This window comes from Coregonus lavaretus (assembly GCF_964263955.1).
Source record: "Coregonus lavaretus genome assembly, chromosome: 15".
NCBI lineage: Eukaryota > Metazoa > Chordata > Actinopteri > Salmoniformes > Salmonidae > Coregonus > Coregonus lavaretus.
The window spans coordinates 41,995,870-42,018,454 of NC_140002.1; the positions used below are offsets into that span (position 1 = coordinate 41,995,870).

The following is a 22,585-nucleotide window of genomic DNA, read 5'->3' on the forward strand; positions in this document are numbered from 1 at the left end:
CTTTCAGCATGACAATGATCCCAAACACACCGCCCGGGCAATGAAGGAGTGGCTTCGTAAGAAGCATTTCAAGGTCCTGGAGTGGCCTAGCCAGTCTCCAGATCTCAATCCCATAGAACATCTTTGGAGGGAGTTGAAAGTCCGTGTTGCCCAGCGACAGCCCCAAAACATCACTGCCCTAGAGGAGATCTGCATGGAGGAATGGGCCAAAATACCAGCAACAGTGTGTGAAAACTTTGTGAAGACTTACAAAAAACGTTTGACCTTTGTCATTGCAAACAAAGGGTATATAACAAAGTATTGAGAAACTTTTGTTATTGACCAAATACTTATTTTCCACCATCATTTCAAAATAAATTCATAAAAAATCCTACAATGTGATTTTCTGGATATTTTTTTCTCATTTTGTCTGTCATAGTTGACGTGTACCTATGATGAAAATTACAGGCCTCTCTCATCTTTTTAAGTGGGAGAACTTGCACAATTGGTGGCTGACTAAATACTTTTTTTCCCCACTGTATTTAGCAGACACTCTTATCCAGAGCGACTTACAGTTAGTGAGTGCATACATTATTTTTTTCATACCAGCCCCCCATGGGAATCGAACCCACAACCCTGGCATTGCAAACGCCATCCCTGCCGGCCAAACCCTCCCCTACCTTGGACAACGTTGGGCCAATTGTGCGCCGCCACATGTCTCCCGGTCGCGGCCGGCTACGACAGAGCCTGGATTCGAACCAGGATCTCTAGTGGCACAGTTAGCACTGCGATGCAGTGCCTTAGACCACTGCGCCACTCGGGAGGTTATAACACATATGGAATCATGTAGTAACCAAAAAACTGTTAAACAAATCAAAATATATTTTATATTTGAGATTCTTCAAAGTAGTCACTCTTTCCCTTGATGACAGCTTTGCACACTCTTGGCATTCTCTCAACCAGCTTCACCTGGAATGCTTTTTCAACAGTCTTGAAGGAGTTCCCACATATGCTGAGCACTTGTTGGTTGCTTTTCCTTCACTCTGCGGTCCAACTCATCCCAAACCATCTCAATTGGGTTGAGGTCGGTTGATTGTGGAGGCCAGGTCATCTGATGCAGCACTCCATCACTCTCCTTCTTGGTAAAAAAGACCTTACACAGCCTGGAGGTGTGTTGGGTCATTGTCCTATTGAAAACAAATGACAGTCCCACTAAGCGCAAACCAGATAGGATGGCGTATCGCTGCAGAATGCTGTGGTAGCTATGCTGGTTAAGTGTGCCTTGAATTCTAAATAAATCACAGACAGTGTCGCCAGCAAAGCACCATCACACCTCCTCCATGCTTCACGGTGGGACCCACACATGCGGAGATCATCTGTTCTCCTACGCTGCGTCTCACAAAGACACGGCGGTTGGAACCAAAAATCTCAAATTTGGACTCATCAGACCAAAGGACAGATTTCCACTGGTCTAATGTCCATTGCTCGTGTTTCTTGGCCCAAGCTAGTCTCTTCTTATTATTGGTGTCCTTTAGTAGTGGTTTCTTTGCAGCAATTCGACCACGAAGGCCTGATTCTCCTCTGAACAGTTGATGTTGAGATGTGTCTGTTACTTGAACTCTGTGAAGCATTTATTTGGGCTACAATTTCTGAGGCTGGTAACTCTAACGAACTTATCCTCTGCTGCAGAAGTAACTCTGGGTCTTCATTTCCTGTGGCGGTCGTCATGACAGCCAGTTACATCATAGCGCTTGATGGTTTTTGAGACTGCATTTTACAAAGTTCTTGAAATTTTCCGGATTGACTGACCTTCATGTCTTAAAGTAATGATGGACTGTCGTTTCTCTTTGCTTATTTGAGCTGTTCTTACTATAATATGGACTTGGTCTTTTACCAGATAGGGCTATCTTCTGTATACCACCCCTACCTTTTCACAACACAATTGATTGGCTCAAACGCATTTAGAAGGAAATTCACTTTTAAGAAGGCACACCTGTTAATTGAAATGCATTCCAGGTGACTACCTCATGAAGCTGGTTGAGAGAATGCCAAGAGTGTGCAAAGCTGTCATCAAGGCAAATGGTGGCTACTTTGAAGAATCTCAAATATAAAATATTTTGATTTGTTTAATACTTTCTTGGTTACTACATGATTCCCTATGTGTTATTTCATATTTCTGATGTCTTCACTATTATTCTACAATGTAGAAAATAGTAAAAATAAAGAAAAACCCTTCAATGAGTAGGTGTGTCAAAACTTTAACAGGTACGGTATATACACTGAACAAAAATATGAACGCAACATGCAACAATTTCTAAGATTTTACTGAGTTACAGTTCATATAAGGAAATAAGTACATTAAAATAAATTCATTAGGCCCTAATCTATGGATTTCACATGACTGAGAATACAGATATGCATCTGTTGGTCACAGATACCTTAAAAAAAGGTTGGGGCGTGGATCAGAAAACCAGTCAGTATCTGATGTGACTACCATTTGCCTCATGCAGAGCGACACAACTCCTTCGCATAGAGTTGATCAGGCTGTTGATTGTGGCCTGTGGAATGTTGTCCCACTCATCTTCAATGGCTGTGTGAAGTTGCTGGATATTGGCGGGAACTGGAACACGCTGTCCTACACGTTGATCCAAACATCCAAAACATGCTCAATGGGTGGTGAGTATGCAGGCCATGGAAGAACTTGGAAATTTTCAGCTTCCAGGAATTGTGCACAGATCCTTGCAACATGGGGCTGTGCATTATCATGCTGAAACATGAGGTGATGGTGGCGGATGAATGGCACGACATTGGTCGTCAGGATCTCTTCACAGTACCTCTGTGCATTCAAATTGCCATCGATAAAATGCAATTGTGTTAATTGGGCTCCCGAGTGGCGCAGCAGTCTAAGGCACTGCATCTCAGTGCTTGAGGCGTCACTACAGACCCCCTGGTTCAATTTCAGGCTGTATCACAACCGGCCGTGATTGGGAGTCCCATAGGGCGGCGCACAATTGGCCCAGCGTTGTCTGGGTTTGGCCGGTGTAGGCCGTCATTGTAAATAAGAATTTGTTCTTAACTGACTTGCCTAGTTAAATAAAGGTAAAATAAATTTTAAAAAATTGTCCGTAGATTAAACCTGCCCATACCATAACCCCAACGCCATCTGTGGCATTGTGTGACAAAACTGCACAGTTTAGAGTGGCCTTTCATTGTTCCCAGCAGAAGGTGCACCTGTGTAACGATCATGCTGTTTAATCAGATTTTTCATATGCCAAATCTGTCAGGTGAATGGATTATCTTGGCAAATGAGAAATGCTCACTAGCAGGGATGTAAACAAATTTGTGCACAGAATTTGAGAGAAATAAGCTTTTTTGTGCTGACGAAATATGTCAAGAATCTTTTATTTCAGCTCATGAAACATGGGACCAACACTTTACTTGTTGCATATATATTTTTGTTCAGCATATATATTTTATGTGTCTGGGGGGTTTATGTGTGTGTGTGTGTGTGTCTACACATATACAGTGGCTTGCGAAAGTATTCACCCCCTTGGCATTTTTCCTATTTTGTTGCCTTACAACCTGGAATAAAAAATGTTGGGGGGTTTGTATCATTTGATTTACACAACATGCCTACCACTTTGAAGATGCAACATATTTTTTATTGTGAAACAAACAAGAAATAAGACAAAAAAAAACAGAAAACTTGAGCGTGCATAACTATTCACCCCCCCTAAAGTCAATACTTTGTAGAGCCACCTTTTGCAGCAATTACAGCTGCAAGTCTCTTGGGGTATGTCTCTATAAGCTTGGCACATCTAGCCACTGGGATTTTTGCCCATTCTTCAAGGCAAAACTGCTCCAGCTCCTTCAAGTTGGATAGTTTCCACTGCTGTACAGCAATCTTTAAGTCATACCACAGATTCTCAATTGGATTGAGGTCTGGGCTTTGACTATGCCATTCCAAGACATTTCAATGTTTCCCCTTAAACCTCTCAAGTGTTGCTTTAGCAGTATGCTTAGGGTCATTGTCCTGCTGGAAGGGGAACCTCCGTCCCAGTCTCAAATCTCTGGAAGACTGAAACAGGTTTCCCTCAAGAATTTCCCTGTATTTAGCGCCATCCATCATTCCTTCAATTCGGACCAGTTTCCCAGTCCCTGCCGATGAAAAACATCCCCACAGCATGATGCTGCCACCACCATGCTTCACTGTGGGGATGGTGTTCTCGGGGTGATAAGAGGTGTTGGGTTTGCGCCAGACATAGCGTTTTCCTTGATGGCCAAATAGCTCAATTTTAGTCTCATCTGACCAGAGTACCTTCTTCCATATGTTTGGGGAGTCTCCCACATGCATTTTGACGAACACCAAAGATGTTTGCTTATTTTTTTCTATAAGCAATGGCTTTTTTTTGCCACTCTTCCGTAAAGCCCAGCTCTGTGGAGTGTATGGCTTAAAGTGGTCCTATGGACAGATACTCCAATCTCTGCTCTGGAGCTTCATAGCAAAGGGGGTGAATAAATATGCACGCACCACTTTTCCGTTATTTATTTTTTAGAATTCTTTGAAACAAGTAATTTTTTTCATTTCACTTCACCAATTTGGACTATTTTGTGAATGTCCATTACATGAAATCCAAATAAAAATCAATTTAAATTACAGGTTGTAATGCAACAAAATAGGAAAAACGCCAAGGGGGCTGAATACTTTTGCAAGGCACTGTATACATTTTTGGGTTTTGGGGGGGGGCACCCAAATTTCTGCAGTCCCACCCACCAACGAATTTCTGGCTACACTACTGGGCTAAATTACTGCTATTTGACAACACCATGAGAGTCATCAACGTTGACCTTTACGATGTCTGAATACAAAGTTATATGTTATATAATCCTCCAACTTTTTTCAGTGCAACTATATGGATATGTGTTAAATGGAAGAGCAAAAACTTTTAATTTGGTCATATATGTGAAAACCTTTTTGATTTTTGTATGACGTCAGGTGCCTAGTTAAGGAAGCATCATGCAAAAATATATTGGCACACTCCACTTAGACCATGGGTAACAAATTAAACCAAGCAGTTGGATGGTTTAACAATCTCCCTCTGGTGGCCAAATTGACCTGTTGAACAAATGCAATTGGATGATGGCCGTTTAAGGTCTCTGATAGGCTCATTCATTATTTCGTTACCGGATATAATTATCTGCTCAGCTGGTCATCAACATCATGGCTAATTTGGCCAGGTTGGCATATGAGAAAAGCTAGCAGCTAGCCATTTTAGACCAATGGTTTAAACCATGGTCCAAGCATAAGTTCACAAGTATGGCCCCTCTATATTAAAACAGCTTTTGTCTCTTAGTAGGTAATTAAATAAGACCACTAAATGTAGCACTTTATGATATGATATCAATGTCATTTCTTTCTAGCATGAGACAGCTTGACGTACAAGTACACTTTCTATCAGAGAGGAAATTAATCAATGTAATTGAAGCTTCATTTAACTGTGTTCAACTCTGACAAGATATCAACGTATATGTTAAACAAATTGGATGGCAAACAGAGAGTTAAAAGACTGTTCAAGCAATATCTGTAAGTACCTGTAATCTGGCTGCGCTGCCTTTATTTGAACCTACCTGCTGGAATGAGGAGACGCTCTTATCCAGAGCGATTTATAGGAGCAATTAGGGTTAAGTGCCTTGCTCAAGGGCACATCGGCAGATTTTTCACCTAGTCGGCTCGGGATTAGAACCAGCGACCTTTCGGTTACTGGCACTACGCTCTTAACCACTAAGCTACCTGTCATGAGTGTAAGAGAGAGTATGGAGACTCTCTGAGTAGTATGTGTGTCTGTGTATGGTAGCTGGCTCAACTTATGGCCTGAGTCCCAGTGACGTACGGCCCAGTACATCACTGGGGCAAAGCTTCCTGCCATCCAGGACCTCTATACCAGGCGGTGTCAGAGGAAGGCCCTCAAAATTGTCAAAGACTCCAGCCACCCTAGTCATAGACTGTTCTCTCTGCTACCGCACGGCAAGCGGTACCGGAGTGCCAAGTCTAGGTCCAAAAGACTTCTCAACAGCTTCTACCCCCAAGCCATAAGACTCCTGAACAGCTAATCATGGCTACCCGGACTATTTGCACTGCCCCCCCACCCCATCCTTTTTACGCTGCTGCTACTCTGTTAAGTATTTATGCATAGTCACTTTAACTCTACCCACATGTACATATTACCTCAACTACCTCAACTAGCCGGTGCCCCCGCACATTGACTCTGCAACGGTACCCCCCTGTATATATAGCCTCCCTACTGTCACTTTATTTTACTTCTGCTCTTTTTTTTCTCAACACTTTTTTTGTTGTTGTTTTATTCTTACTTTTTTTGTTTAAAATAAATGCACTGTTGGTTAAGGGCTGTAAGTAAGCATTTCACTGTAATGTCTGCACCTGTTGTATTCGGCGCATGTGACCAATAAAATTTGATTTGATTTGATTTGAGTCTGTGTCTGTGCGTGTTAATGAGAGAGTATGGTTAAGGTCCTGGTAGCGAGATGTTACCGTCTTGTTCCATAGAGTAGTGGTTAGTAGTTACTTGCCCCCTACAGTGGGTTCAGTGTGAGGTGAGAGTGGTTGCCATGGACTGTGTGACGCTGTTCCCAGAGTTTCCTTTGGAAGAATGACAGGAAGCAGACGTAATGCCCTCATGGAAACTGGAGAGGGAAGCACATTCGCCCACTGTATGGGATCCAGGTTGGCTGTGAAAAGCAGTTCCCTTGAAAAGCATACTGTTTAGGCATGACTTAAATTGTGAAAAGGCATCTTATTTACATCATGTTGCACAATGTGAGAATATATTTCCTATCTATCGATGAGAAACTGGAAGCCACACTATTAGTTCATGCATATTTTATTCAAGAGTAAAAAATGTGATTTGTCCCATAGGGCATGCTTACAATGTGTGCATCGTTTAGGAAGTCAAATGCCAAAACTTAGTTCCAGAGAAAATTACAAGAAAAATTGTCACAAGTTAAAATCCATGAAATTCCTTCTTCGAAATAAACCATGTCTAGACCAAACAAGGATCAGAAAACTGTGGGGGAAAAACTTTAAGCTTAATCGTTAGAATCATAAGAATAAGAATTTCATCAAGAATTATAATGAGAATATATATTTTTCCTTTTAAAAGAAAGTGAGAAACAGGATTTTCCTTATGTCCAATTTGTTTACATTTGAACAAACCATGCGATCATGCTTTGGTAGCCTGAATGTTGCTTATCACTGAGTAATACGTTCATTCACACTATTGAACAACTTCTGTACACCAACAGAACAGAAAAAAAGAAGGCTTCACACCTTAAAATGAGCATCTGTGCCTGTGGAGCAAAACAATATAAAAATACAAATCAACAGTAATAACATTTAAAATAATATTGATGAAAAACAAATCAAAGGAAGCAAGAATGAAAAATGATATATAAAAAACAAAAGACAACTTTGAAGAGGGAAATAATTCAAGTCTACTATATTGAAACACATCACAATAAAAATTTCACATATCAATAAGGAACTTAATTGCATGCATTGATGCGTTCCATAACGTAGATGCTGTTAAAAATCATTGTCTTTGTTATCGTCCATCTTTATAATTCATTATATATATTAGATTTTTTTTTTACTGCGACAGCAGATTTGACGTACCATGTGCATTCTCTCTCTTTAGTTACAGGCAAGTGAAAACCAATCAGGTACGGGGTGACAGAAGGTAGACCCGAGCTGGGACTGCAGCACCTAAACAAGACAGACTGTGGCTTTGGTTGGTGGAGAGGCCACAGCCCACGTTCCACCCCTACCCCCTTCCCCTGCAGGCTCATGGCGTCTTACCACAAAATAAATCAGGAAAGAAAAGTTATCAGGTAAGATTGCATTGCAAGTAGTAAAATGTACATCTTTTTTCTTTTCAAATGCCCTTTCTTACAAACAACATTTTGTCTTTTTGTATTTGTATACATTACTACTAGTAGCAAAACATGTTGAGTAGCGAGATTATTTCTGTATGAGATGAGTTCATGAGTGAAACTCTCAATCAAAATAGTAAAATGTGTGTGTGGCATGGGTACTGTACTGGAGTGTCTCGTATCAGACCCTTTGAGGATGTAGCAGACATGGGAGAGAGTTCGGGACTCTAAACCTCGCCCACTCGGTCTGTGATTGGACTGAGAGAGGGAACAGCAGACACACCCACAGGACCACAACCCTGGTTCTCATCCCTACAAGGTCCCCTGCATCCTGCCCCACTCGCCTCTCCTCTCCTCCTCCATGTCCCTTCCCTAAACTCTGACCCCACTAGCCCCTCCCAATCCACAGACCAAAGAGCGGGAAAACCTCCCCTTCTGAGCTCAGTTCCCCCATGTGGTGACCTGGCGTCAAAAAATATACCACCTTACCCATTTGTACAAGAGATTTAACATTTGATTAGTTTCTCTAATTGGATGTAGGAGCAGCAGCGGCTGATGCAGATGTTGTGTTGTGTCTGTGGGTGTGTTTTGTTGTATCTTTATTCTGAGGCCTGATATCACGATTTGGCGATGTCTTGCCGCACAGCGCAGCAGTGGCATGGGCTCTGGGGCAGGCCTCAGCATCACTGGATGTTGCTGGTGTCATTGTCATTGTCGTCCGTGCCGTTGGCCTCGGACATGTTCATCTTGCCCATGGACTGTCCCACATGGTTGACCCCGACTCTGCGGGGGGGCATGCGCTCGTTGATACGGTCTAGCCCCTTGGCTTCTTCGAAGCTAGCGATCTTATGCTGGGGAGAGAATCCACGGATGGCTGAGGGAGGGACAGGTGGGAGGAGAGAGGGGACACACAGGGGATGTCAATAATAAACCTTGATTTTAAATCCTTTGAAATACCTCTTTGTGCACGCTCAAATGATAAAATATTATTGGTAAGTACCATACTTGGCCCAAACGTAATAGAACATTACACAATATTTCAGTCACTTAAACATAGCGTTCTCATGTCACACAGCAGTAAAAGTTAGCATTGTGAATTCAAAGATCATTTGACACAAGTCTAGAAAGACAACATCCGAACACAGCTTAGAGTAAGATAAAGAATAGATAATGAATAGATTTAATTGTGGACAGAGTGATACCAGAACCCTTTGGATATTCACAGGCTCATCTAAGAGAAACATCTGAGAGAATGAATCAACGACTCTCACACAGCCACTCAGAGAAACCATGGCTATAATAGCACCCTCCTGTCCTGTATTAGAATGACACCCTTGTTTACTACAATAGCACCCAGCACCCTCCTTTACTAAAATGGCACCCTTGTTTACTAGAATAGCACATTCGTTTATTAGAATAGCACCCTCGTTTACTAGAATATCACATTTGTTTATTAGAATTGCACCCTCGTTTACTAGAATAGCACATTCGTTTATTAGAATGGCACCCTCCTTTACTAAAATGGGACCCTTGTTTACCATAATAGCGCCCTCCTTTACCCGAAGGGCACCCTTCTTTTACTGTTGTTATTATTATGCATCATGAAGCCAACATGACATTACACTAGCAGCTACATGGCATAAGCATGACATACTACATACCAGAGGAGGCTGGTGAGGGGAGGACGGCTCATAATAATAGCTGGAATGGAGTCAATGGAATGGTATCAAACACATCAAAGACTTGGTTTCCATGTGATTGATACCACTCCATTGACTCCATTCCAGCCATTATTATGAGCCGTCCTCCCCTCAGCCGCCTCCACTGCTACATACGTAGTCCTGATAGTTTGTTAGTTCATGCCCGTTCACTTAACCCTGTCGTGATGCAGGCAGTTGTTTAACTGCAGCTGTCAAATGGGCATTAAGTCTCCAGGGACTCTATGGTTCACACAGATAGCATCACGCTCATGATACCATTCAGTTGACATCATGATGCATACTGTATTTCAGCCATTGCGCTCGCCTGTGTCCTGTTCTCCCTGCATGCGATGCATCTTCGAACCAGATGGGGGCGGAAGATAAGCCAAATCCCAGAAATTAAAGAAGGAATCATGCCTGAGCATAAAAAGGTACCCAAAACCATCATGCAGCTCTTGGTAGCACCTCACGTTGCATGGCTTAAATTACATGCATACAAATCCATGTGTTTATATGTACCGGTATATTTGTTCATATATGTGTGTTTGTATTTTTATGTAAGGTATCAAACAATCAAACTTGTGAAAAAGCTTTGTTTTTCATGAGCACACCATGTAATTATTGTAAGTTATATATCTTGACCCTTACATCATAATTTATATAGTTGAGATATTTACATTGATATCTCTTGTAATCAAGGTACTGCAAAGTTCCGTGCTACCCATTCTAAATCCAACTGTCCCCCTGAGATGTTTGATGCAGGCTGAATATGAACTGCTATTGTCACTGATGGGTAGTTGACCCAATGCATGTCCTGCAGGCAAGCCTGCTGAGAGGGGTGGGGTGGGGGACGCAGCTTTACCTTCTCCATCCTCAGTTTCTGTGTCGATGGCTTCGATGGCCTCGGTGGTGGCTGGGGGGGGAAAGGAGGGGAGCAGGTTACTTCTGACAAAGCCATGCAGATGCAGAATGCAGCCCCTGGCGGTAGGTAGGCAGCTAGCGAGAGACCAGCGAGAGACACATTTAACCCAGCAACACAGCCAGGCAGGCTGGATCAGAGGAGTGCCATGGACCAGCAGCCCACTCCAGTCTCTGTAGCACACAACAGACTGAGTGACCAAAGGACTGGGGAACAGCCCAGGGCTGGGCTAGAGTGACTCTGGAGGGCCACAGACACCTCACCCAGCTTTTCAAAGGGCAACTCGATGGGAGTAAATACAGGTGAGATTACTGTCTGTCTCTCTCTAGTGTCGAGCTATAGCTAAAGGGGGCAGAATCCGCAGTCCTGCAGAGTCACGGGTGGCTGCCCAAACCTGGGTCAGAAACAAAGGGACCAGAGGACGGATACGAAGACAAAGACCCAGGGAGAGACGGAGAGCGACGGAGACTGTGACAGAAAGAGAGTAAGAGTCACAGTGAAAGAAAGAGGAACGGATAGACTGGGGAGGAGGGGAGGAGAGAAGGATAGAAAAGCCCTGGCCTGGCTTGGGCCTCTTCCTCACCACTCTGTAGAGTCTGTTTGCCCCCGGAGAGCACCCCGCTGGGCAGCATGCCAGTAGGCGTCAGACCCTTCAGTGTCAACACGTTCTCGCTCTCCTCCCTGCAGGGCACACATCACCACACACAGGTCAGAGGGCATCCACAAAGTTCACTCATTTAGGCTTCTACTGTATAGCCACTCGATTGTAATAACTCTATATTCCATATTAGAGATATGTTCATGTATAACAGCTCATGTGACGTGAGGTGAAGAACGTTCTCACCGAAGCACTTTGAACATCGTGGCCATTTTCCCAATGGCGCGGATCTTGTTCCTGATCACCTCCTTCCGAGCTGCAGCTGCGTTGGCTAGAAAGAGGGAACACTCATTTTCAGATATCAGGAGTGAAGTCTGTGGGCCACATTGAAGTGATACATTTATATTCTTTACAGGTAATTCAAAGAGCCCCTCATAACAAACAAATACCCAGAGGACATTTAATATACGAATAACATGTTTTTAATTGTTTATCAGGATCTATGCCAGGGAGGGGAATGTGAGACACTATAGCGCTAATGGATTCTTAAAGGCCCAGTGCAGTCAAAAACTAGATTTTCCTGGTTTTATATATATTTCCACACTATGAGGTTGGAATAATACTGTGAAATTGTGAAAATTATGATGCCCTTTTAGTGTAAGAGCTATATGAAAAGACTGCCTGAATTCAATTCAATTAGTTAATAGACCAATAAGAAAGAGAGTTCCAAACCTTTCAGTTTTCCCCTCCCAGACAGTCCTAGCAAAATTCTTGCTTGAGAAATTGCTCTTTGCTAAGAAGCTATTTTTGTTTCTTTTTGACCAGTAAGGTACTTAATTGTTACCCAGAAATGATTTGATATCGAGATAAAAACGGCTGCATTGGACTCTTAACAGTACAGTATATGAGTGACTCACCGTCGAGGATCTCTTGGTCGTCTCCGTCATTCATGAGCTCGTCGTCAGAGCAGATGCTCAACACGTTCACCAGCATCTCTGTGACTGGAGAAGGGTCAAAGGTTCTCAGATGAGGGTGCTGCCATACATATTTGTTTATGATAAAATGTAGTAAGAGGGTAAATATTGAAGGACAAAGTCATCGCTTAGCGTATCAGTCTGAGAGCCCTGCCAGTGTCATGCTTAATGTTGGTATAGACTATGTTTGTATAGACTATCAAATTAAGATGATTCTCAACACAAACTTGGGGTCAGGAAATACATTTAAAAAATCAAAATGGGGTCCTCTGCATTTTCTAGTGTCAATTTGGGGTTGTGTGCAGAAAAGGTTGGGGAACCCCTAACTTAGGTCAATGTGATTAACCAGTATTAATCAGCACAGCACAGCACAGCAATTAGTCATTACACAAATACATGTGCTACTAATGAATGAGAAAAGGTGGTAGTGGTACCCTTCTCCCCCACAAAGGGCAGTGACCAGGTGAACACGTCCATGAAGTTGGGCAGCCAGTAGGGATGAGGGGAGCAGTTGAACTGCCGGATGTTCATCACATTGTTCTCATACTTCAGTACTGCAGCTGTGGAGGGAGAACAACAGAGAGGGTCACGTTAACATAAACATGTCTGCATCTACATGGATACACACATACTACACAAAATAATAATAAAATAAAATGGTATTTGTCACATGCGCCGAATACAACATGTGTAGACCTTACAGTGAAATGCTTACTTACAAGCCCTTAACCAACAATGCAGTTTTAAGAAAGAATACCAAAAAAAAATCACACAAGAAACTACAATATAATATAATACAAAATAAAAGTAACAAATAATTAAAGAGCAGCAGTAAAATAACAATAGTGAGGCTATATACAGGGGGTACCGGTACCAAGTCAATGTGCGGGGGCACCGGTTAGTCGAGGTAATTGAGGTAATAAATGATGTACATGTAGGTAGAGTTATTAAAGTGACTATGCATGGATAATAAACAGAGAGTAGCAGCAGTGTAAAAGGGGGGGGGGGGGGGTAGTAGTCCCTTGCGGTCGGAGGCCGAGCAGTTGCCATACCAGGCAGTGATGCAACCAGTCAGGATGCTCTCGATGGTGCAGCTGTAGAACCTTTTGAGGATCTGAAGACCCATGCCAAATCTTTTCAGTCTCCTTAGGGGGAATAGGTTTTGTCGTGCCCACTTCACGACTGTCTTGGTGTGCTTGGACCATGTTAGTTTGTTGGCGATGTGGACACCAAGGAACATGAAGCTCTCAACCTGCTCCACTACAGCCCCGTCGATGAGAATGGGGGTGTGCTCGGTCCTCTTCTTTTTCCTGTAGTCCACAATCATCTCCTTTGTCTTGATCACGTTGAGGGAGAGGTTGTTGTCCTGGCACCACATGGCCAGGTCTCTGACCTCCTCCCTATAGGCTGTCTCGTCGTTGTCGGTGATCAGGCCTACCACTGTTGTGTCATCGACAAACTTAATGATGGTCTTGGAGTCGTGCCTGGCCATGCAGTAATGAGTGAACAGGGAATACAGGAGGGGAATGAGTACGCACCCCTGAGGGGCCCCCGTGTTGAGGATCAGCGTGGCGGATGTGTTGTTACCTACCCTTACCACCTGGGGCGGCCCGTCAGGAAGTCCAGGATCCAGTTACAGAGGGAGGTGTTTAGTCCCAGGGTCCTTAGCTTAGTGATGAGCTTTGAGGGCACTATGGTGTTGAACGCTGAGCTGTAGTCAATGAATAGCATTCTCACATAGGTGTTCCTTTTGTCCAGGTGTGAAATGGCAGTGTGGAGCGCAATAGAGATTGCATCAGCTGTGGATCTGTTGGGGCGGTATGCAAATTGGAGTGGGTCTAGGGTTTCTGGGATAATGGTGTTGATGTGAGCCATGACCAGCCTTTCAAAGCACTTCATGGCTACAGACGTGAGTGCTACGGGTCAGTAGTCATTTAGGCAGGTTACCTTAGTGTTCTTGAGCACAGGGACTATGGTGGTCTGCTTGAAACATGTAGATATACAGAAACAATACAGTAAAAATGACCATCAGTGTGTTGAGTGATACATTATTAAAGCCCTGTATGTCTTCCAGCTCACTGTTCAATATCAACATTCTCCATTTTGAGCCCACTTCTATATGAATGACGCAGCATGCGTTATTTTGCTGCAAGCATATGCATGAAAATAAGTTTGAAATCCTGTCAATTCCCAAGACGGCATAGTTTTTTCCCTCTCACACCAACGTTTCATGTCTTCAGTTGCAGACAGAACACGGAGCATCTGATGTGCTTCTTCCCCAGGCATATTCACAGAGATTTTTGTAAATTTTTTTAAAGCATGTATTTGAAACAGCAGTGGCTGATGCTAGCTAGCTCTAGGATAAGTATGACAATGCTTCCCTATGCTACTTCCACTATCTACAGTATAAGCATGATATTTTAGTTTATTCTCTTGACAAACAGATGCTATAGGCTATAGGAAGAAACCTTTTTACTAAAAGATGTAACACAATCCATGACATCTAAAAACACACCATTTCTTTTAATAACTTTATAAAACACCACCACAATGAAAAATATGTAATAATCATAAAATCATACCAAGAGCAGAGCTCTTATAACACACTGGCTCGTCAGTGGCAAGGAGATACTAGGCTGGAGCAACATGGGGGTGCAGATCTTGATATATTTGTGTGGGTGTGTGTGAGAAAGAGACAGACACAGAAACACAGAAACAGACAGAGGCAGAGACAGAAACACACACAGACAGAGGCAGAGACCGACAGAGGCAGAGACCGACAGAGGCAGAGACCGACAGAGGCAGAGACCGACAGAGGCAGAGACCGACAGAGACCGACAGAGGCAGAGACCGACAGAGACCGACAGAGACCGACAGAGACCGACAGAGACCGACAGAGGCAGAGACCGACAGAGGCAGAGACCGACAGAGGCAGAGACCGACAGAGGCAGAGACCGACAGAGGCAGAGACCGACAGAGGCAGAGACCGACAGAGGCAGAGACAGACAGAGGCAGAGACAGACACAGAAACACAGAGACAGACAGAGGCAGAGACAGACCGAGACAGACACAGAAACAGACAGAGGCAGAGACAGACAGAGGCAGAGACAGACACAGAAACACAGAGACAGACAGAGGCAGAGGAAGAGACAGAGTGAGAGGGAAACAGAGGCACAAGAAGAAACAGAGACAGGCAGAGACACATAGAGAGAAAGGAGATGAGAGGATCAACCACTAGGTGCCCCTCTTGAGCCCCAGAAGTGCTATTACAGTTCCATCAGGAGAGATAAAGCCACATGGAGATAGTCAGTCATACCGACAGTCCCTCCCACGCTCTCCCCATGTCCCACTATCCATCTCCACAAGCCACACATTGAACACCACCCACCAACAAACACTTGTTCCAGCATACATTCACTACAAGTATTTACTGGTTCACATAGACTCATACAGTAGCACTACAAATACATGGAGCAGATAGACTGACCTTTGTTGTTGTAAACATCAAGGTAATTTGGCGCTGAGAAGATGGTGATGAGGGAGGGGAAGCCGGTGGTCTGGCTCTTCCGGTACATCCGGTAGCTATAGGACACCAACAGATAGAGAGTGAGAGGTGTTTTCAAGTTAATAATCTGGATAAATCATGAATTGTATCAAAGCTACTGAAAAGTGTGAGAGAGAGCGAGAGAGCGAGAGAGCGAGAGAGCGAGAGAGCGAGAGATGTAGGGGTACATACCCAGCATCTTGTGCTTCATGTGCTCGGATGACTGATAATAAGTTATTGTTCTGTAGGAAATCACATACAGCTGGATAACTACAAGGCAGAAAAGAGAGCGATAGAGGGTTTAGGGATGTCATATATACATTCACACTTTTTTACACATATCACAGAGCAACACAGCCTGACCTATGGAACCGAACAACATGCCGAACGCAGAAGTATTGTGTAACAGAGCATACACATTCAATTCAACTGAATACACAGTGCCAAAACATTATTTTCTGCATATTACATTCACGAAACAGAGCATGACTGAGCATGACACCCCTGGTCCAGACACAGAGTAGAACATTGACATTGTCCTACAACAAAACAGTGCAGAGCATCACTGCTCAGCATGATGTAAGACGTACCAGCCCATCCCAGCCCATCCCAGCCCAGCACATGGCTCACAGATCGCCCAAAGCAACTTAATGCCACTCACTGGGCCTTAAAAAACACAACAAACCATCATGTCAGCTCTCATTTGACGGCTAACTGGCTGTCAGTTCTACCCGATAGGAAATGTGTTAGGATTGGTACATTTTCCCCTCCTGTAGGCATACTGTTAACGAGATGGCCTGCTTGACGGCATTGGTCCTCCACCTCTCTCTCTTCCCTCTACACAGATCACTCCTTCCCTTGTAGCTCCCCCTCTTCCTATCACTCGCTCCAGTTTGGGCTGGAGGAGTGAGTTGTCATAGCAACAGCTCATTGCAGCGCCCCAGGGGGATTGTGGGATAGATGGCAGTGTTGAGTTGATACTGGCCCTTCTTTTATTCCACGCTCGACTCGGCTCACCCACGGTGCATTTCAACCGCCTGGTTTGGAGTAGGAGATCCCTGTGTACTTGTCTACTCCCCCTCTCATCTCCTCTACATTACTCTCCTTTAACCTCACAACCCCCACTAGCACTGATACAGATTCAGCTTGATTCCATTCCAATTCCTGAAGCTCCAATTGTACCTCTCAATCTATGAGCTTAACAGATGTTAAGAAGCCAGGATGTGTATATGGTTAATAATCATAGTATGTGTAGGCTTATAGTAAAATCTATTTAAATCAATTTCCCAAGACTTCATTGTTTTTTCCCTCTCACACCAACGTTTCATGCCTCCAGTTGCAGACACAAAACGGAGCATCCAATGTGTTTCTTCTGCAGGCATATTCACAGGGATTGAAAGAACCAAACAAGGTGCCAATTTTGAAAAAAGCATGTCTTTGAAACAGCAGTGGTTGATGTTAGAAGGGCACGATTAATGTAGGAGCTTCCTGGGGCTGACGCCCTTGGGCCCAGGTCCGTGGGGAGCCCAAGAGGCAGAAAAAAAGAAGAAATTATTAAGGAAAGATATACTGTATATATTATATGTACAGTATATATTATATACAGTGCCTTCGGAAAGTATTCAGACCCCTTGACTTTTTCCACATTTTGTTACGTTATTATTTTGTTACGTTATTATACATTTTGTTACGTTATATTATTATTCTAAAATGGATTACATTTATTTTTCAATCTACACACAAAACCCCATAATGACAAAGCGAAAACGTTTATTTTTTAATGTTTGCAAATTTATTAAAAATAAAAAACTTAAATACCTTATTTACATAAGTATTCAGACCCTTTGCTATGAGACTCGAAATTGAGATCAGGTGCATCCTCCAACTTGATTGGAGTCCACCTGTGGTAAATTCAATTGATTGGACATGATTTGGAAAGGCACACACCTGTCTATTGAAGATCCCACAGTTGACAGTGCATGTCAGAGCAAAAACCAAGCCATGAGGTCGAAGGAATTGTCTGTAGAGCTTCGAGATAGGATTGTGTCGAGGCACAGATCTGGGGATGGTATGAAAACAATTCTGCAGCAATGAAGGTCCCCAAGAACACAGTGGCCTCCATCATTCTTAAATGGAAGAAGACTCTTCCTAGTGCTGGCCTCCCGGCCAAACTGAGCAATCGGGGAAGAAGGGCCTTGGTCAGGGAGGTGACCAAGAACCCGACGGTCTCTCTGATAGAGCTCCAGAGTTCCTCTGTGGAGATGGGAGAACCTTTCAGAAGGACAACCATCTCTGCAGCACTCCACCAGTCAGGCCATTATGGTAAAGTGGCCAGATGGAAGCCACTCCTCAGTAAAAGGCACATGACAGCCCACTTGGAGTTTGCCAAAAGGCACCTAAAGACTCACAGACCATGAGAAACAAGATTCTCTGGTCCGCTGAAACCAAGATTGAACTCTTTGGCCTGAATACCAAGCGTTACGTCTGGAGGAAACCTGGTTCCATCCCTACTGTGAAACATGGTAGTGGCAACATCATGCTGTGGGGGTGTTTTTCAGCAGCAGGGACTGGGAGACTAGTCAGGATCAAGGGAAAGATGAACGGAGCAAAGTACAGAGAGATCCTTGATGAAAACCTTCTCCAGAGCGCTCAGGACCTCAGACTGGGGCGAAGGTTCACCTTCCAACAGGACAACAACCCTAAGCACACAGCCAAGACAACGCAGGAGTGGCTTTGGGACAAGTCTCTGAATGTCCTTGAGTGGCCCAGCCAGAGCCTGGACTTGAACCCGATCGAACATCTCTGGAGAGACCTGAAAATAGCTTTGCAGCGATGCTCCCCATCAAACCTGACAGAGCTTGAGAGGATCTGCAGAGAATGGGAGAAACTCCCCAAATACAGGTGTGCCAAGCTTGTAGCGTCATACCCAAGAAGACTTGAGGCTGTAATCGCTGTCAAAGGTGCTTCAACAAAGTACTGAGTAAAGGGTCTGAATACTTATGTAAATGTGATATTTCCGTTTTTATTATTTTTATACATTTGCAAAAAAATCTAAAAACCTGCTTTTGCTTTGTCATTATGGGGTATTGTGTGTAGATTGATGAACGATTTAATCAATTTTAGAATAAGGCTGTAACGTAACAAAATGTGGAAAAAGTCTAGGGGTCTGAATAATTTCCGAATGCACTGTATGTAGTATATCTTTTTAATTTTTTCACTGCAACTGCCAACCACAGGAAGACTCAGGAGCCCGATCTCAATGAGTGTAGACAGCCTGGGGCCTATGATTTCTTAATCCGGCCTTGGATGCTAGCTAGCTCTCTGATCATTATGACAGTGCTTCCCTATGCTACTTCCACTATATACAATAATATGCCATTTAATAATAATATGCCATTTAGCAGACACTTTTATCCAAAGCGACTTACAGTCATGCGTGCATACATATTTGTGTATGGGTGGTCCCGGGGATCGAACCCACTACCTTGGCGTTACAAGCACCGTGCTCTACCAGCTGAGCTACAGAGGACCACAATGAGATCATCAACAGAAAAAAGAGAGACTACAATCAGCATGAATAAAACATGCAAATTGCTGTTGTAAATGAGCAAAATCTGAAAATAAAATATTACTTTCACAATGGTTATAAACTATTGTTATGCACACACTGATGACTCAAGCCTATTGATTGACCCAAATGTGCTGCAGTTTTTTAATCCATGGCTCAGTTGGTCAGAGAAGGGGGTCTCTCATTCCTGTGTCAGATTTGGCTACTGAGGTGTTTCTCTGGACCACTGTAGTGATAAAACCTTCAGGTGCTGAAACCTTAGCGTTACAGAGGGACTGATGAGACGCATTACTGAACTGTTCCCCGAAGACACTATTGTCCTCACTGACAAACCAGACCATAGGGCTTTCACCTCATCATATCAAAACAAGCTCAGTCCACCACCTAACAACAAGGATGCTGGGTGGGACTACATTCAGTGTTATGTGGCTGTCTGATAGTTCCCTTAATGTATTGCTGTGGTCAGTCAGAATGATACAGTCCACAAAAGGACACAAAGCCTTTAAAACATGGACATAAGTTAGCTGAGATCCACAAATACCACCTACCATCACCAAGGATACTATATGCCCCCTCTCAAACTGACAGACCAATGACCTGAGGTGTGCACTTGTTTCTGTGTGTAAAAAAAGCCTCTAATGAGTATTCACCTTCCACAGCCATGTATTATACCAAAATCTCCATCCATTCCATCCTACCACCACCATCCCCTCTACCCCTCCCCACAGCCACGCCCCATCTAAGTTGTCATCAGCGTGTGAAATATTTAAGTGTTCAAAGATTTGCGCAGGAAAGAAAAAAACCAGAATAATGGCCGTGCCCTGAGCTCCTGGAGAGCCTACGGTATGCAGCCCCTATACATCCAAGGCTTTCCGCCCAAATTCCCTCGGCACCCAGAAAGTAGGTCAGTGCAGCGGCTGCATCTCACACAGACATGACATATGATGCCACACACTATGGCTGACAGGATACAGAACCACGGCAACACAGATGCACATTGGGGGTGTGTATTGTGTGTACGTGCTGTATGTCCCTGTGTGTGTACAATTTGAGATAGGATTCATGCTGTTTGGTTTGGAGGTAATTGTTTGGTCGACAGATCCAGAGAGTGATAATTGATGGCTTAAAAACATGAGGAATAGTTATGAAAGAAATAAAGTGTTGAGGTGGAGAGAGAGAGAGCTGACCTGTAGAAGTAGGAGCAGCCTCGGACTGTGTTGTGGCTGAAGTACTCCTGGGTTTTCTCATTGCCAAAGTCCTCCAGAGGGTCAGACCACAGTAGGTCACACATGGGCCCAAACGCTGGAGGCTCCTTGAACCGGTCTATCTACAGCAGAGAGAAACATACTGAATTCAAACACAAGCAAACACGCAAATATTCGAACACAAAAACAACAATCACTCACGCACACAGGTAAGCACGCTCGCAGGTACGCACGCATGCACACACACAAAGTGCTGTACTCAAGTATACAAAGACATGAAACACAGTTCATGTAATTTTCCTATGCATGGCTTGTCAGTGCCATGGTGCTGGTTCAGTACCTTCTTTATGTCATCTAAGGTGTGTATTTCTGGTGAGAGTCCTCCGTGGACACACAGAAACTGCTGGTTCATGAGGGCAGCCAGGGGAAGGCAGTCAAAAGCGTCCATGCATGAGTCATACACCTGCTCCGAGTACTTGATTTTACCTGTCCACCACAGAGAGCGACAGACAGAAACAACTGGATCAGTACAATGATACAGACAGGGACCTCAGGGACCACATTCATCATCCATCAAGGTGGAATCCTGATGTGAGATACGGGCTAATAACTTCAATTGTTACATAAGCTGTCCATTGACAGTAATGCATGATTCACACGTAAGAGAGATTTCAGCCTGGAATAGATACTCCAAGTAAGAACAAACACAAGATCTCACACTCAATAACTTTTACATTTTAGTCATTTAGCAGGCACTTTGATCCAGAGCGACTTACAGTAGTGAGTGCATACATTTTTGTACTTTTTTCATAATAACATCCAACCATCCTCTCTCAAGAAGATATACTGTATTGTGTGATCCAACTGAGCAGAGAAGAACAAGATGACTCCCATCATGCACTTCTCCGTGGATGTATCGAGACCCAGAGAACACCTCTACCTTCTGTCCTATTCCTTCCCATCTCAGGGATCTCTGATATTCATCACAACACCTTCTTACCCTTCTCCCAAGGCTCGCTCTGTTTCATCTTTGTTTGTGTGTGTGTGTGCATGTATGCCATGCAGTGTTTTTTCATTAACTCCTAATCCCCAACCTTTCACAGCATTGGTAACCATGGTGATGTGCCACCGGAGAAGATACAGAAATAGGTTCCAGTCAACTCTGCTGCAACTCTCTCAGGTATACATGTCCTTGAAGCCTCCTGCCTGCTCCTCCTCATGGGAGACCTCCACTCTAACCACCCATCCACTACTTATCTCTAATGTGGCATGCTTTCGTTTTTCAAGAATCATTTCATAGCCTCTCAAGGAACAATGCATGAGATGACACAGAAAGAAATAGAACATCTCTGGAGAGTACTCACATTCTTGTTTGAAGGTGAAGTATTCTGTCAAATGTCTACATTCGTGGTTTCCTCGCAGTAAAAATAGCGTCTTTGGGTAGAGGATTTTCAGCGACCAAAGGTACAAAACACACTGTCAAGAGAGTAGATAAAGGGTTATTAGCTAGGGTTATTAGCTCAGTTTACATACACACAAATACGCACAATGATCAAATACACAGTTCGGGACCTAAGAAAAAAGGCCTGCACCAGGCTGCAGCTTGACGATAACAAAATTAACATTATATAACATGACATGGGATATAAAATCAGACTGTATCACGATCAATGACTGCCTTGAGCTCAAACCAGAAAAGGCCTAAAATTGACCTTTATTTGAAAAATATAAACGCAACACGCAACCATTTCAACGATTTTACTGAGTTACAGTTCATATAAGTAAATCAGTCAATTGAAATAAATTATTTAGGCCCTAATCTATTGATTTCACATGACTGGGCAGGGGCGCAGCCATGGGTGGGCATAGGCCCACCCACTTGGAGCCAGGCCAACCCACTGGGGAGCCAGGCCTAGCCAATCAGAATGAGTTTTTCCCCACAAAAGGGCTTTATTACAGACAGAAATACTCGGCTGTCTGGGTGGCTGGTTTCAGACGATTCCGTAATTGAAGAAGCTGGATGTGGAGGTCCTGGGCTGGCGTGGTTACACGTGGTCTGCAGTTGTGAGGCCGGTTGGAGATACTGCCAAATTCTCTAAAACGACGTTGGAGGCAGCTTATGGTAGAGAAATGAACATTAAATTCTCTGCC

The 22,585-nt window shown here is 43.7% G+C and overlaps 1 protein-coding gene across 1 annotated transcript in view; it reads right to left on the bottom strand.

Moving 5' to 3' along the window:
* Positions 1-8,609: 8,609 nt before the first annotated feature.
* The window catches only part of LOC311142156 (protein phosphatase 3 catalytic subunit alpha-like), a gene marked incomplete at both ends in the record, with an annotated part of 43,530 nt that continues 29,554 nt past the window's right edge, over positions 8,610-22,585 (bottom strand). The window contains 11 exons of the mRNA XM_084177747.1: positions 8,610-8,800; positions 10,489-10,539; positions 11,129-11,226; positions 11,390-11,474; positions 12,061-12,144; positions 12,552-12,677; positions 15,605-15,699; positions 15,854-15,931; positions 20,417-20,556; positions 20,775-20,920; positions 21,799-21,910. Of these exons, the coding sequence (XP_084033873.1) occupies positions 8,610-8,800; positions 10,489-10,539; positions 11,129-11,226; positions 11,390-11,474; positions 12,061-12,144; positions 12,552-12,677; positions 15,605-15,699; positions 15,854-15,931; positions 20,417-20,556; positions 20,775-20,920; positions 21,799-21,910 (1,206 nt within the window). The remainder of the gene's footprint in view (positions 8,801-10,488; positions 10,540-11,128; positions 11,227-11,389; positions 11,475-12,060; positions 12,145-12,551; positions 12,678-15,604; positions 15,700-15,853; positions 15,932-20,416; positions 20,557-20,774; positions 20,921-21,798; positions 21,911-22,585) is intronic.